The 13,091-nt window shown below is 55.1% G+C and overlaps 1 protein-coding gene across 2 annotated transcripts in view; it reads left to right on the forward strand.

The window, feature by feature from the left end:
- CIMAP1C (ciliary microtubule associated protein 1C) overlaps positions 1-12,051 on the forward strand; it is a 33,248-nt gene extending 21,197 nt beyond the window's left edge. The window contains exons 1-4 of one of the 2 annotated variants that reach the window (XM_082452707.1): positions 4,102-4,368; positions 5,192-5,302; positions 6,200-6,313; positions 6,931-12,051. In XM_082452707.1, coding sequence (XP_082308833.1) covers positions 4,248-4,368; positions 5,192-5,302; positions 6,200-6,313; positions 6,931-7,412 — 828 coding nt within the window. In that variant the 5' untranslated portion in view covers positions 4,102-4,247 and the 3' untranslated portion in view covers positions 7,413-12,051. Of the gene's footprint in view, positions 1-4,101; positions 4,369-5,191; positions 5,303-6,199; positions 6,314-6,930 lie in introns of those variants that run through there. The other variant, XM_082452706.1, reaches the window with a different exon arrangement.
- Positions 12,052-13,091: the final 1,040 nt, after the last annotated feature.

Consider the following 13,091-nt stretch of genomic DNA (forward strand, 5'->3'; position numbering starts at 1 on the left):
ATTTCCCCAGTAATATCCTTGAGAGCAAAAAGAAACTCCTGGCTCCTACACTGCATTTGAATAGAAAGTACATTGAGTTTCTATTAATCTGGAAAAGCTCTTCAGTGTTTCTTTATCTTTCATGATATTGCCATTTTTGGCAAGTACAGACCTATTTTATTTTGGAACATGAATCTTGATTTGAGTTTATCTGGTTTCTTTGCAATTAGATTCAGGTTATGTACCCTCGGTGGGAACGCCCCAGAAGTGATCCTGTGTCCTTCTCATTGCATCCTCTCAGGAGGTACACAGCATCTATCTGTCCCATTGTTGATGATTTTTTTTCTTTTTATTCTCTCTTTATTTTAAACCAGTGTGACTCTCTTTTTTTAATGTACAAAGAACTCTTTTTTGAAAATTAATTAATTAATTAATTTTTGGCTGCGTTGGGTCTTTGTTGCTGTGTGTGGGCTTTTTCTAGTTGCATCGAGTGGGGGCTACTCTTCATTGTGGTGCGCGGGCTTCTCATTGTGGTGGCTTCTCTTGTTGTGGAGCACGGGCTCTAGGCGCGCGGGCTTCAGTAGTTGTGGCACGTGGGTCAGTAGTTGTGGCTCGCAGGCTCTAGAGTGCAGGCTCAGTAGTTGTGGCACATGGGCTTAGTTGCTCCACGGCATGTGGGATCTTCGTGGACCAGGGCTTGAACCCGTGTCCCCTGCATTGGCAGGCGGATTCTTAACCACTGTGCCATCAGGGAAGTCCCAATAATGTTAACTTACATCCCTTGGTTGAGGTGGTGCCTGCCAAGATTCTCCCTGTAAAGTTACTGTTTTTCCCTTTGCAATTAATGAGCATATGCCAACACTGAAAGGTCAGGCTGAGGGAGAAGAGCCAGGAAGAAAGCTTGTGAAGGGGCAATGGGAACATGGGAGGAAGACCAGAACATCTTGGAACCAGGAAGAGGTCCTGCAAGAAGGAGGCAGTGGCCGGTCATGGTGGCCCAGTGCTGCTGAGAGGCTGGTCCAGTGAGAGTGAGAGGTGGCTATTGGCTGCAGCTTCCACATGCAGGTCACAGTTTAGGGGGAGCGATGGGCTTGAAGCCAGCCTGCAGGGAGTCAGAATGTGAAAGGGAGGCGAGAATGAGACTGTAGGAAAAATGCCTCTTTGGGGAAGTTTGCCTGTGGACTGGGGAGAGGTGTGCGTGGCCAGGAAGATGGTTTTTATTTTTTAAATTTAAAAAACATTTTAATTATTTTTTTCGATAGCAGTAATTAAAAAAAAATTAAATTGAAGTATAGTTGATTTACAGTGTTGTACCAATCTCTGCTGTACAGCAAAGTGACTCAGTTATACATATATAGACATTCTTTTTTTAAATATTCTCTTCCACTATGGTTTATCACAGGATATTGAATATAGTTCCCTGTGTTAGATGGTTCTTAATAGATGGAAGGGATGCAGAGTATGTAGAACATGATAGGAAGGAGCCAGATGAGGCTCCTTTAAAGAAAGGAGAAGGCGGCAATGGACAGCGAAATGTTCTTGAGACACAGAGGAGATGGGAGGAGGTCTTGGTGGGTCCTCCTAAGCCCCAGGAGGGAAGTGGGAGCAGGTGACAGCAGATGGAAACTGCTGGTTCTGACAGTGTAGTACGGAGGGTTTGAGTCCAAGCCCAGTCTGATGTCCTCTGTTCTCTCTGTGAGCAGGAGGCAGAGCGGGGGCTGGAGGGAGGGCCAGGCACACAGGGGGAATAAGCCATGTTTGAATGATCTCTGGGGAGAGGGAGAGAGCAAGCTGACCGGCGCGGAGATGGGCCACTGGGCGGCATGGACAGAAGTCCAGGGTCTGGGGGCCATGGGTCTACCCGCAGCAGCTTTTAGCTGCCTGGTACAGGAGGGCAAGGCAGACACGGTGACTCAGGGCTGGGATTTACCAGCAAAGAAGTGGGACAAGGAGGGCAGCCTGAAGGATGGGGAGGAGGTGCAGGGTCACCGATGGGATCTCAGTGGTAGCAGGCAATCTGTACAGGGCCAGAAATGGAAGGACAGGGAACGGTGCTCCTGGGAGGAGGGTGAGAAGCCCAGGATGTGCTGGGGAGGGTGGTTGAGAGGGAGTGGAGCAGAGGCATTTGGAGATGACGAGGTCTGGGACCTGGGAGGCCAAGGGATGGTGGGTAGTCCCTGGGGAGACCTAAGTCACCAGGGTAATAGCAGGAGTTGGGGGGTGGGGAAGAAGACCATGAGCCAGGGCCGCCAGGTCAACACGTCAAGACAGATGGCACCCCTGAGAGATGAAGCGGGGCACCCTGGATGCTGGAGTCTTGGGGAGATGTGCTCTTGTCAGGGAGGGGACACTGCCTGGGTGGATACCAAGGAAACCAGGACTTGCTCCACCTTGGGCTCTGAGGGACAGAGCAGCAGCTTTGAAGCTAGCCAAAGGCTGTCTCCAGGGGTGAGCTAAGTCTCTGTTAAAGTTGGAGGGAAGGGAGCCTTTGGAGCAGAAGTGGGGTGGCTTGTGACATTCCGGGGTGTAGAGTGGCTCAGTTTCCCTAAGAGAGCCAGGCACAAGGATGGCAGACAGGAACAGTGTTTGTGTGGGTGTCAGGAAGGCTCCCTGGGTCTGAAATACTTGTAGATCACCACCTTCCCCCCCAGCCCAGGAAGGTGAAGAGCCCAGCCCCACATCTGGCCCCTATCAGCATGAGGGGACCATCAGGGCTTGGGCCCAGCAGGCCTGCAGCTTCCTCCAGGAAAAGCTGACAATGATGGGGGTGAGGAAGAGGCACTGCCTGTGGCCCGAGGCCAGCTGAGGCTGGGCCAATCCCAGCCTTGCCCAGCTATCCCTCTCCAGAAATCAGAGGCTTGGCTGCCCCGCGGGTTACGAGAGAGGCACAGGAAAGATCTGCTGCCGCTGGCGGAGGTGGGGAGCCCTGCCCTCTGTTCCACGCCTTTCAGCCCCACCAGGGCTCTCTGGGCACCCAGCACACCTGGCTGGTCTGCTCCGAGTCCTCATTGTGCCTGTTGGTTGGAATGAGTTCAGAGCATGGTTTGGTTTCCATTAGATCAGAGGCTATGATCTAAAGAGAGCTCTGGGGTTTGTGTTCTGGTTCTGTCTCTGCTACTAATGTAATGGGAAACTTTGGGCAAGTCTTTGCCCCTTTCTGGTCTTCAGCTTCCTTATCTGTGTACCGGGGCTGTGACAGACACTCTCTCTGAAGCCAGCAGTCTTCTGTTCCCCAAGATGGAAACCCCTCTAGATCAAATCCTTAGTCTGAGCTATGAACTGCTAGGTGCAAGCAGGCCCCGGGGCCCCTGAGCCTCTGGGATTTTTCGGGGTGAAGGAGTGTCTAGCATTTCCTCAGCCCTGGGGCTCATCCATCAATCATATGGTAGCTGGGTATATTCCCTATCCCTCAATGTTTTCTCTCACACTTCTGCCGCCCCAGGGGGTGCTCTTGACCACAGGCACAGGAAGTAACTTCTTGAGGCCTCAGCACCACCCTCCCTCCTCCTTTATTTGCTCCCCATTGCCTGCCTGAAATGCCAGCAGCAGGCAAGTATTCCTTGAGCTAGACGTGGATCCCTAAAGACACTGTGGGATAGGAGTCTGGGAAGCTATCAGACAGTCACACCTTAGTGTGAAATAATTGGCTTGATACTTTCCCAAGAAAAAACAGACTGTGATAGAAGGGAGGGCATGTCCAGAACCTGGGAGATAGGTGGGAGGGACAGGCAATAGAGGACCACCCCAGGGGGCTGTGCAGGTGGCAAGAACCCTTCACCCATGACCCGTCCACTCTTTCAGAAACCTCAGGGCACCCACCAGGAGTGAAGAGTTGGATCTGTCACTCCACTTCTCCATTTTTCTTTCCTGCCCCAAGGTTCTGGGGACCCTCAGGCTACTTAGCCAGGTTGGGAGCAGGGACAGGGGGACCGAGTTCTCAGGGTTCCACAGCTGAGCTGCCAGCGTAGAATTACGGTTCAGGCACCACGGCAACTGGAGGAAATAAACAGTCTAAGTTCTGCAGTGATGTCATCCCCAACTCCAGCCTGCTGAGCCCTGCAGCTGGCTGTACCCCAGATGGCCTCAGCTGCATGAGCAGGAGGACTGTCTTGCTTCCCAGCCTCCACACAGCCTCTGGCATCAGGGAGAGAGAGTGGAAAGAGGGGCTTGGGCAGGGGCCCCTGGAACAGGCCCCACCCAGGCCCAGCTCCTTGCCCGCTGCTTAGGGTCTCTCAGCAGCTGCTACTGCCCTCTGCTTGGCCCCAGACATGAAACTGCCCAAGGGGGTCAGGAACCCTGTGTTCTATGGGCAGCAGCCAGAGAGGAAGGTGCAGGTGCCCTCAGGGCAGGAGGTAAAGCAGACCCCTGTCGTCCTGGCAACAATTAAAGGTGAGACCTGGGCTTGGGCTCATTCATCTCTCTGCAGAGCTGCCGAAGGTGTCCTAGCCTTCCAGTCCTGCCTCCTGCAAAGCCCTTTCAGACTCGCCTCAAAGCCACAGAAGATCAGCACTTCCAAGCTAAACTTTGCAGGCGGTATTAGCTGCTGGGAATTTTTTTTGGGGGGAGAGGGAGAAGGAGAGGGGGGTGGAAGGGGTTTGAAGTGAGGCCAGTTTTGGAAAAAGGCTAGGGATTCTGTGGCATCTTTAGCCCAGCTCTAGCTTTCTTCACTTCCCTTGAATCTTACTCTCAACTGAAAGCAGACAAACTAATTCTTACTACATTGTTAATGACTGATTGTTGCTCTATGTGGGAGGTGGTTTAGTATGTGATTAAACGTTTAGGCTCTGTTGGCTGGTGTCTCAGAATTTTCACAATAATGGCTTGTGTGACTTTGGGTAAATTGATACTTCTAAGCCTCAATTTTCTCATCTGTAAGATGGGGAAAACAAGGGTATCTGTCTTACAGAATTGTGGAGAGGCTTAACTGAAATAACCCACAGAAAATGCTTAGCATAGTACTCGGCACAGAATAAGGTCTCAGTTCCTTGTAACTATTACTTTTCTGATTATGCATTGTCTGTCCAAGGGAAATCACATTTTATCTGGGAACACTGCGTTTCCCCAAAGGAAGCACCTCAATGGTGGTCTTTGTCTCAGGGTGACATCAGTGAGAGCAAAGACCCCAGAGTTCTTAAGGCACAATGTATTTGGGGCTTCCCCTGCCTCTGATCTGGCGGGCCCAGGCTGAGGGCCACCCTGTCGGTGCTCACAGGTCCGGGGCCTGCTAAATACCTCCGGCCATCCTGCACGGGCTACACAGACCACGACGTCTCCATGTTCCAGGAGCCAGCCTATACCCTGCACACCCGGCACTCGGAGAAGCGTGAGTGGTCACCACACCCATCATCCCCGTGGGCGTAGGATTATTATTGTTGGATGTTTGGGGCTGCGGTGAGAGGTGAGGAGTCATTATCTGTAGCCAGAGTCCCCTGGGAACCCAGGCCTGTCCTGAGTGGGACACCCACGTGGCCTGCTGGGTCCAGAAGGAAGCCAGCAGGGGTGCCAGGTGACCCATCCCTCTGAAGGCAACTCTGGGCATTTCCCAACTGGGCCTCCTGAGGGAGCTTCAAAGGGACCTGTTGCATCCAGCTGGCAGGGTCGCCTTTCTGTGTGGTCTTTGGCTGGGGCCCTTCCGCTCTGGCTGCCATGGGTTCACTTGCCATAGCAGCTGGGCAGGAATAGCTGGTGAGTGGAGGGAAAGTGGTGGTGGGGGGTGCCCTCAAAGCTTCCCAGGTGGCTTAGAACCCCCTGGAAGGTGGGGAGCAGAGGGCCATCGAAGAGCTGGGGATGACAGCCAAGGCCAGCGAGAGGAGAAGGTGGGCAGGGGCGTGTATCTGGGGGTCTGAGATCTCGGCCCCTCCCAGAGGCGACAAACCCTCCTCAGCAGGGGAACCCCCTTTCCAGGGCTGGGTCCCTTCTTCATATTAACAGTAGCCACTATGCCTATTATTATCCCCTTGGCACCAATCCCTGGTGGGGTGGGGGCTGACCAAACTGCTTCACAGCTGTTATTTTATCTGTTCCTCTGAACAAGTTCATGTGTTAAAAGCCCCATTTTACGGATGAGGAAATCAAGGCTCCCGAAACACTCAAGAGCCCGAGGAACTGGAAGGGAGCCTTCGATCCTTTTTGGGGGAGGGGGATCTTTCCTGGATGCAGGCCAGACTCACCCTGGGGCGGCCTCTGGGGCTGACCGGGCCTTTCCTTGGCTGCCTTGCAGGGATCATGGACATATGCAACCCTGGGCCATGCTATTTCTTGGATCCTAAAATAACTCGGTTTGGAATGTCCAGCTGCCCTCAGGTTCCCATGGCGGAGCGCATCTCTAACCTGCGTAAGATGGGCCGGGAGAGGGAGGTCAGGGTTGGGAGGTTGGGGGATGGGGGTCCATGCTTGGGACAGGAGCAGGGGCAAAGGGGTCATGACTCCCTTCGCCAGGTGTGTCTGCAGATTCTGGCCTCTCCCTGCAATGTCATATCAAGACACTGATGTCACAGTGTCTGTGTCACAGTACTTAATGTCTTGAGGCCAATGTTATGCATGTATGTTGCAGGGTGATGTTATGATAAAAATATCACAGGGCTCATGTCGTGGCAGTAATATTGTCATGCTAATGAGTTCACGGACTGTAGTGATTTCAGGATGTTTTCTTGGTGCTGTCACAGGGACAATGACAGCCCAAGGGTGATGTTCTGATGACACTTGGGGTTTTTATATTATGAAAACCGTGTCACAATCCTGATATCAGGATGGCCGAAGTCCCTCCCCACCTCCATCCCATAGTCCCACGCAGGGGTGGTGATATTCCTGCCCGATGCTAAGGTGGTTATAGAGAAGTCATACCAGGCTAACCAAGACCTCAGCTCCCTCCCTAGACCCGTTAGTTGGACACCAGGAGGTGTGGCCTGGCTCCTGCCCTGAGACCCCTCCCCTTCATTCATCCACTTTCAGGCCTGAGCCCCACCCTGGCCTCCTGCCATTACCACCTGGAGAAGACCCACCCGCCTGGGGAGCGCAGGGCTCCCAAGTACACCTTTGGCTACCGGTGCCCATACAGAGTGATGGACCCCAATCCGGGCCCCAACCAGTACCAGCTGCCACTCCTGCTGGGGCCCAACCTGCCCGCCAACAGAGCTGCTCCTTGCTACAGCCTGAGCCCCTTGGACAAGAACTGGTTCTACAAGGAGGATGTGGCAGGAGGCCCTGGACCGGCCATGCACGCCCGGCCTGAGCCATCTGTCTACCAGAACCGCAGCCCCATGTACAGCGTGGCCAGGCGCTTTGCCTACCCGGTGGACCACACACCTCGGCCCGGCCCCGGCTCCCATGACGTCCAGCAGGTCACGGTGCACAAGTCCCGCATGCCCGCTTTCACCATGGGCATCAAGCACTCGCCCCACCTGTGCCCACTGATTGTCGACATTCACGACTGAGGCCCCTCCTGGTGCACTCACCCCCACCCCCCGTCCCCAGAAGTTATTTTTCTGTACCAGATCGAGCAACTTACCAAGGTTTTAAGTAGCAGAGCTGATGCCTGCTGTATCCAGCACATAGAAGGCATTAGATAAATATTTTCATTTATTCCTTCGTTTTGCAAACACTCACAGTGGCTTTCTTTGGGCCCTGATGAGGGGCTGGGGATACTGGCGGTGTTGTAGGGGTCCCTGTCTGGGAGATGTTCTGTTGTGGCTCACCAGGTGTCCTCCAACGAGCCCTGGGCAGAGACTCCGGGGAGCTGAGTTCTAGGCCTACCTCTTCCACTAATGTGCTGTGTGGACTTGTGCAGCTCCCTCACCTCTCTGGGCCTCTGTGAGGGGGGACGGTGGACCTGGAGGGTGTCCAAGTTCCCTCCAGCTCCCGAACTGTTTGATTCTGATCCCTGATAGTGGTCACCCCCAAGAGAGGAGCAGGGCAAGTGGGGCAGGAGGCAGGAGCCATTCTGGCTGGGGCGGGGGGCACAGGGCAGCCTTCCTGGGGGAGGAACCCAAGAGGACAAGCAGAGACAGTGTGTAGGAGGGAGGGTATCTTGGTGGAGGTGAAGATGAGAGGGAAGGCGTGCAGGTGGGACCAAAGTGTGCAGGGGCAGGGAACCGGGGGAGGCTCAGAGAGCGGGTGCCTGGGCTGTAGGAGGCTGGCCCATAATGGGACCAGACGGTGGGCAGCTTGGAGGCGACTCAGGATTCGTCCTCACTGTGATGGGGCTAGATAAGATGTGGTCTTTTCAGAATTCCTTGGGCAGTGAGAGAAAGTTGGATAAGATGGGCAGAGCCTGGAAGCTAGCGATCAGCCTAGGGAATAGGCAAAGCGCAGGGGGGCTGCTGGGAGGAGGGTCTGCATGTCACATGCTGTCTTTGGAGAGTTGCCTGTGTGTCCCCAGCCTCAACGGCCAGCCGTCAGGGGCCCCGTGGAGGAGGAGAAGAGGAGCCGTGAACCAGCCAGGAGGGGGCAGTATTGCCTCACTCATGAGTCCAGGCGATGCCCGCAGCCCCTACCTCTTCTGGCTTCGCCGCTTTTGGACAGACTGGTGCCAGCTCTCCTGCCGGTGTCTGGGGAGGCTGGGGTCTCAGGGTCTGGTATTCGTCTTTCCTTAATTCTTGGTATCCAGATCCCCTGTTCCGACTTGTCCCCAGCCCTAGGACCAGCCCCTCTCCTAGCTCCCCCCGTCACAGGAGATGTGGGGAGGACTTCCACACCGGCTCTGCAGCCTGCGGAAGTGGGGAAGGGAGGGCAGGAACTGTGGAGGGAGAGGGGCTTAGGGAAGGAGGAGAGGAGGCTGAATGTCCCCCAGGCCTGATGGCTCAGGCAGAGGCATGTCCTTCTGCAGCCACTGTCCCCAAAGCAGAGGGAGGCAGGAGGAAAGGGCCACTAGGAACCAGTGTCTGGTGGCTCATCCTTGCGAATTTGAGCAATATTCAGGTTTTAATTGAAAATGAAAATGGTATTGAAGAACTAATTTTGGATAGAAAGGAGCAGAGAATATCTTTGGAATATCAAAAAGAAACAAACAACTGAATATTTTAAAAAGGGGCTTGTAAAAAACCCCACTGGGGTCATACCTGACTCTGGGCCTGAAATTTCCTCCCCCTCCCGCCGCAGCCCCCATGCCTGGGGTATTGTGTCTGTCCTGTCCTCCCCACTCGTCCACAGGGCTGGTCTGGGCAGGCTCGAGAGACAGCAAGTGAGCTTGGGGACCCATCTGTCTTGCAGCAGATTGGAAAGATGTCATTTTGCCGACAACGCCATTTATCATGGTGGCTGCAAAAATTAGTGATGCTTGGGCTGAAAGTGTTGGGTAGGGGTGGGGGTTGGCAGGTGGCAGTGGCTGATGCTCTCCTGTGTTACCAGGTCAGGGAAGCTACAGGCCAACCTCTGAGTAGGGGTTTTCTGATTTAGTGCTCAGCCCATCCCAAGGCCCTCCATTAAAAAGAGAAGAAAACTGAGGCCCAGAGGCAGGGAAACAGCTTTGGCCCTATGACAAATTAATGGCCTGTCTCTAAATGAAAGCCCAGGCTCAGTCTGTGACCAAGGTCAGGGCTTAGTGTGTGACCAGAATCAGGGCTCACTATGTGATCAGGGTCAGGGCTCAATGTGTGACAGGGTCAGGGTTCAATGTGTGACAGGGTCAGGGTTCAATGTGTGACAGGGTCAGGGCTCACAGTGTGACCAGGTTTGGCAGTGTGATTAGAGTGAGGGCTCAGTCTGGGGTGAGACCCTTGACTTACATTAGGACTAAATCCTAGTTTTTGCCTCCATGGCTCAGTCTGTGACAGACCTTCAGCCTGGCCCCAGCTACCACCAGTTATGGGCAGGGGCTGGATGTTAGCCCTAGAGCTAGAACTAACCCTTGGTTTGAGGTCCCAAGGGAAGGAGAGGAGGCTGGAGAATTCAGTATGAATCTTTGGGGGATGAAGATGTTTGGAAGAGAGATGGCCCCGCCAAGAAAGGGATGTGGCCTCCAGAGAAGATAAATGGGGCCTCCCTTGTGCCTCAGCCCACGAAGTGACAGGGTCATTTAGCTTGAGACAGACCTTTGGACGAAGCAGTCCCCATCTCTTGGCCTTGCCTCTCCTGTGGTGGTGACCATGTAGATGACTGGGAGAAGGTCAGTGGGCATGGCCTCTCAGGCCTGGCCGGGTGATGACCCTGCCGCTTCTGAACAACTCGGGGGCCTCGCTTGACCTGGCAGGAAGCCCTGGTCTGATTCTTGTAGGACTTTAGCCTGTACCCTTGGGTACTTAGGTCCCAGAGCCTGGCACATGATCACACAGACACAATCATTCATTCGTTCAACAAACATTTGCTAATCTCCTGCCCTACGCCAGGCTCTGGCTGTGCCTCGGAGCCCCAGCCGCGCCCTCCAGGAATTCAGAGCGTGGCTTGGTGGGAGGATGAGAAGCAGCGCTCTCCAGGCGGGGGCAGACATAGGAGGGTGGGTGAGGGTCAGTGCATGGCAGGGCACCTACCAGCGCTTCCGCCCTCCTTTCCCAGGGCCAGGGGGAGGCCTGGCCTCCGTGGGTCACCCCTGCCAGGGCTTGGTGGTAAAACTGAAGTCACACAACCCTCCTGGACACTGGCCGGGGCGGGGGATAGGTCACCATCATTCTGTTGTTGCTGGAGGGACTCTGAGGGCCAGTTGTCGCTCTGGCTCCCAGGACTGGGGGGATGGTGGCCCTGGGCCAGGGGCAAAAGAGGGGCCCTGCCTGCGGGGACACACTGCCACACCACACACAGGCTCACAGGTAGGGGTTGTGCACAGACACATATCCTTTACCCACATGTGCATGGAGACAGGACACAGACGCTCCTCACAGTACAGCTCACACGTGCACGCGCATGCACGCGCACGCTCAGACTGCGCACCCTACTCCATACACACACCCTGACACCAAACCCACTCAAACACGGGCCTTAAATTACATTCACAGGGAAAGGCATAGACACAGACACACGCATACTACACGCACATTTACTACCACACACATCCCTCTCTCCAGGCGCCTCCTTGTCTCACGAACGTACTCATGTCCCCCCAGGCTCCCTTGCACAGCCCACTGCCCTGGAGATTCAGAGTAGATAAACCGTGAGAACCCTCCCCTCCTCCCCACCGTGCAGAGGGGGTGGGGGTGGGCTGCGGGAAGGGAGCTCAGCAGGGTCTCTGTGCTCAGGATGGAGCTGGGGCATGATTCCCTGTCCCGGGAGCAGAGGAACTGCTGGCTGGCTCTCAACCCTCCAGGCTGGGGTCCCACCTCTGGATGGGGCGCCTGTGGTTGTAAGCCCTCGCTGACCAAGCCAGACCCCTTCTCCCTGCCCCCAGCACTCAGAGACCCCACTCCAGGGGCTGCCCAGGGACAGGAGGACCAGAATAGGAGCTCCTGCCACCCGGCTCTCCCGGGATTCCCGGTGGGGTCAGAAGCTGCCTTGCCAGGCTCACTGCAGGGGAAGAGTCTGCCGCCGACCTGTTCCTTCTGGCTTCTCCTCTCTCCTCTCTGAGCCCACGTTCTCCCATCTGACTCTTCTCCCCTCTAAGTCTTTCTGCCTCCCTCTGCTTCTCCTCTCTCTCTCCCTCTTGCTCCCCATGTCCCTCTGCCTCGTTTATCCTCTACAATAAAGATTGACATTTTTCAATTACCCCCCAAATAACAGAATGGCTCTTGGAGGCCTGGACAAGAGGAGGATTGTGTGTGTGCGTGTGCGTGTGGCCCATGGGTGGGGCTGGGGGCACCCATGGCCCCACTGTCCTTTGTTTGCTTTTTCTCTTCTGGAGCCTTCCTTTTTTCCTGGGAGAGTGGAAGCGTGTTCCCTTCAGAGGAGGAAGGGAGACAAAAGAGAGAAATAAAAAACTGTCATGGTTTTCTTGTAAACACAGTGTGTGGTGCAGAGCAGGGGCTCAGCAGGAGACAGGGACTGAGGGAGAGGCAGGGACAGGGAAAAGTGGGGCTGAGAGACACGGGGAGAAAAGGTGAGCAGGTGGGCAGGAGCCACTACCTCAGGGCCTGGGTGGGTGTGGGCTGCCAAGGGGAAGGGGGAAAGGGAAGGGGTTGATTCGGGTTGGTGGAAGGGACTGGAGGAGGCTAGACCCTTATACTGAGTGCCAGACAGGGCCGGGAGGGAGAGGGCCTCCAGGCAGCTATTATTCTCTGAACATCCACCCCATGCTAGCTCTGGGGACACCAAGGTGAGTAACATAGACACGTGTCTGCTCTCGTGGAGTGTAAAATATACCAGAAACAAAGCAGTGGCTTCGTGTGTTCAGCACTTGCCATGTGCCAGACGCCTACATAAGCCAAGGATCAGAGAAGGTGGGGGACCTGCCTAGTGATGCACAGCTAGGGGTGGGGGCACCAGGATTCCAGCCCAAGTTTACCTGACTCCAGTCCTCCCTTCACACAGCCTCTGCTAGGGGGCTGGGTGTTGGGGGCTGGGAAAAAGGGTTAGAGATTTGGCTCTGCCATGTCTGATGTGTGACCTTGAACAAGGCCTCCCCTCTTCTGGTCTCAGTTTCCCCATCTGAAAAGTAGAGAATGCTGGCTGCTCTGCAGGGCTGTGGGGAGAAGCAAATGTCTGGATGTGGGTGATCACTCAGCTCTGGTTCCCCGGAGAGCCAGCTGATGGTGTTGGGGAGCAAAGAACATCTGGTGCTGGGCGAGGGACTGGCCAGCAGCAGCTGCAGGGAGGCTGGCTTCCAGCTGCACTCTCTTCTTCCACCCAGTGGTAAAACCTAGGTATTGCATGGGATGGGTCTAGATGGGCTTGCATAAAGGTCAGAGCTGGAAGATGCCTCTAGGGTGTGTGGTCCTGTTTTGCAGATGCCTAGAGAGGGGAGGGACTTGACCCCCGATCACTCAGGGAAGCAGCTCGGGCTGGGGCTGGGCTTGGCTTCCAGGGCAGGGCGCTTCCCCTCAGCCCTCTGGTGTTCAGGAAGTCCCCAAGTGGCCTCAGAGCAAGAGAGGTAGAGCTCTGCGTCCTCTGCTTGAAGTCACCTCTTCCAGGGACCCTTCCAGGATTTCCTCCAGCAGGAAATGGCCTCAGTCCTGCCCTGCAGTCCCACATACATCCTCTCCTTTTCCTCCTGCTCCAGCTGTCCTAAACTACCCTATCCCATCCCCTAGCAA

This window comes from Balaenoptera physalus, assembly GCF_965194825.1.
Source record: "Balaenoptera physalus genome assembly, chromosome: 2".
In the NCBI taxonomy this organism is placed as follows: domain Eukaryota; kingdom Metazoa; phylum Chordata; class Mammalia; order Artiodactyla; family Balaenopteridae; genus Balaenoptera; species Balaenoptera physalus.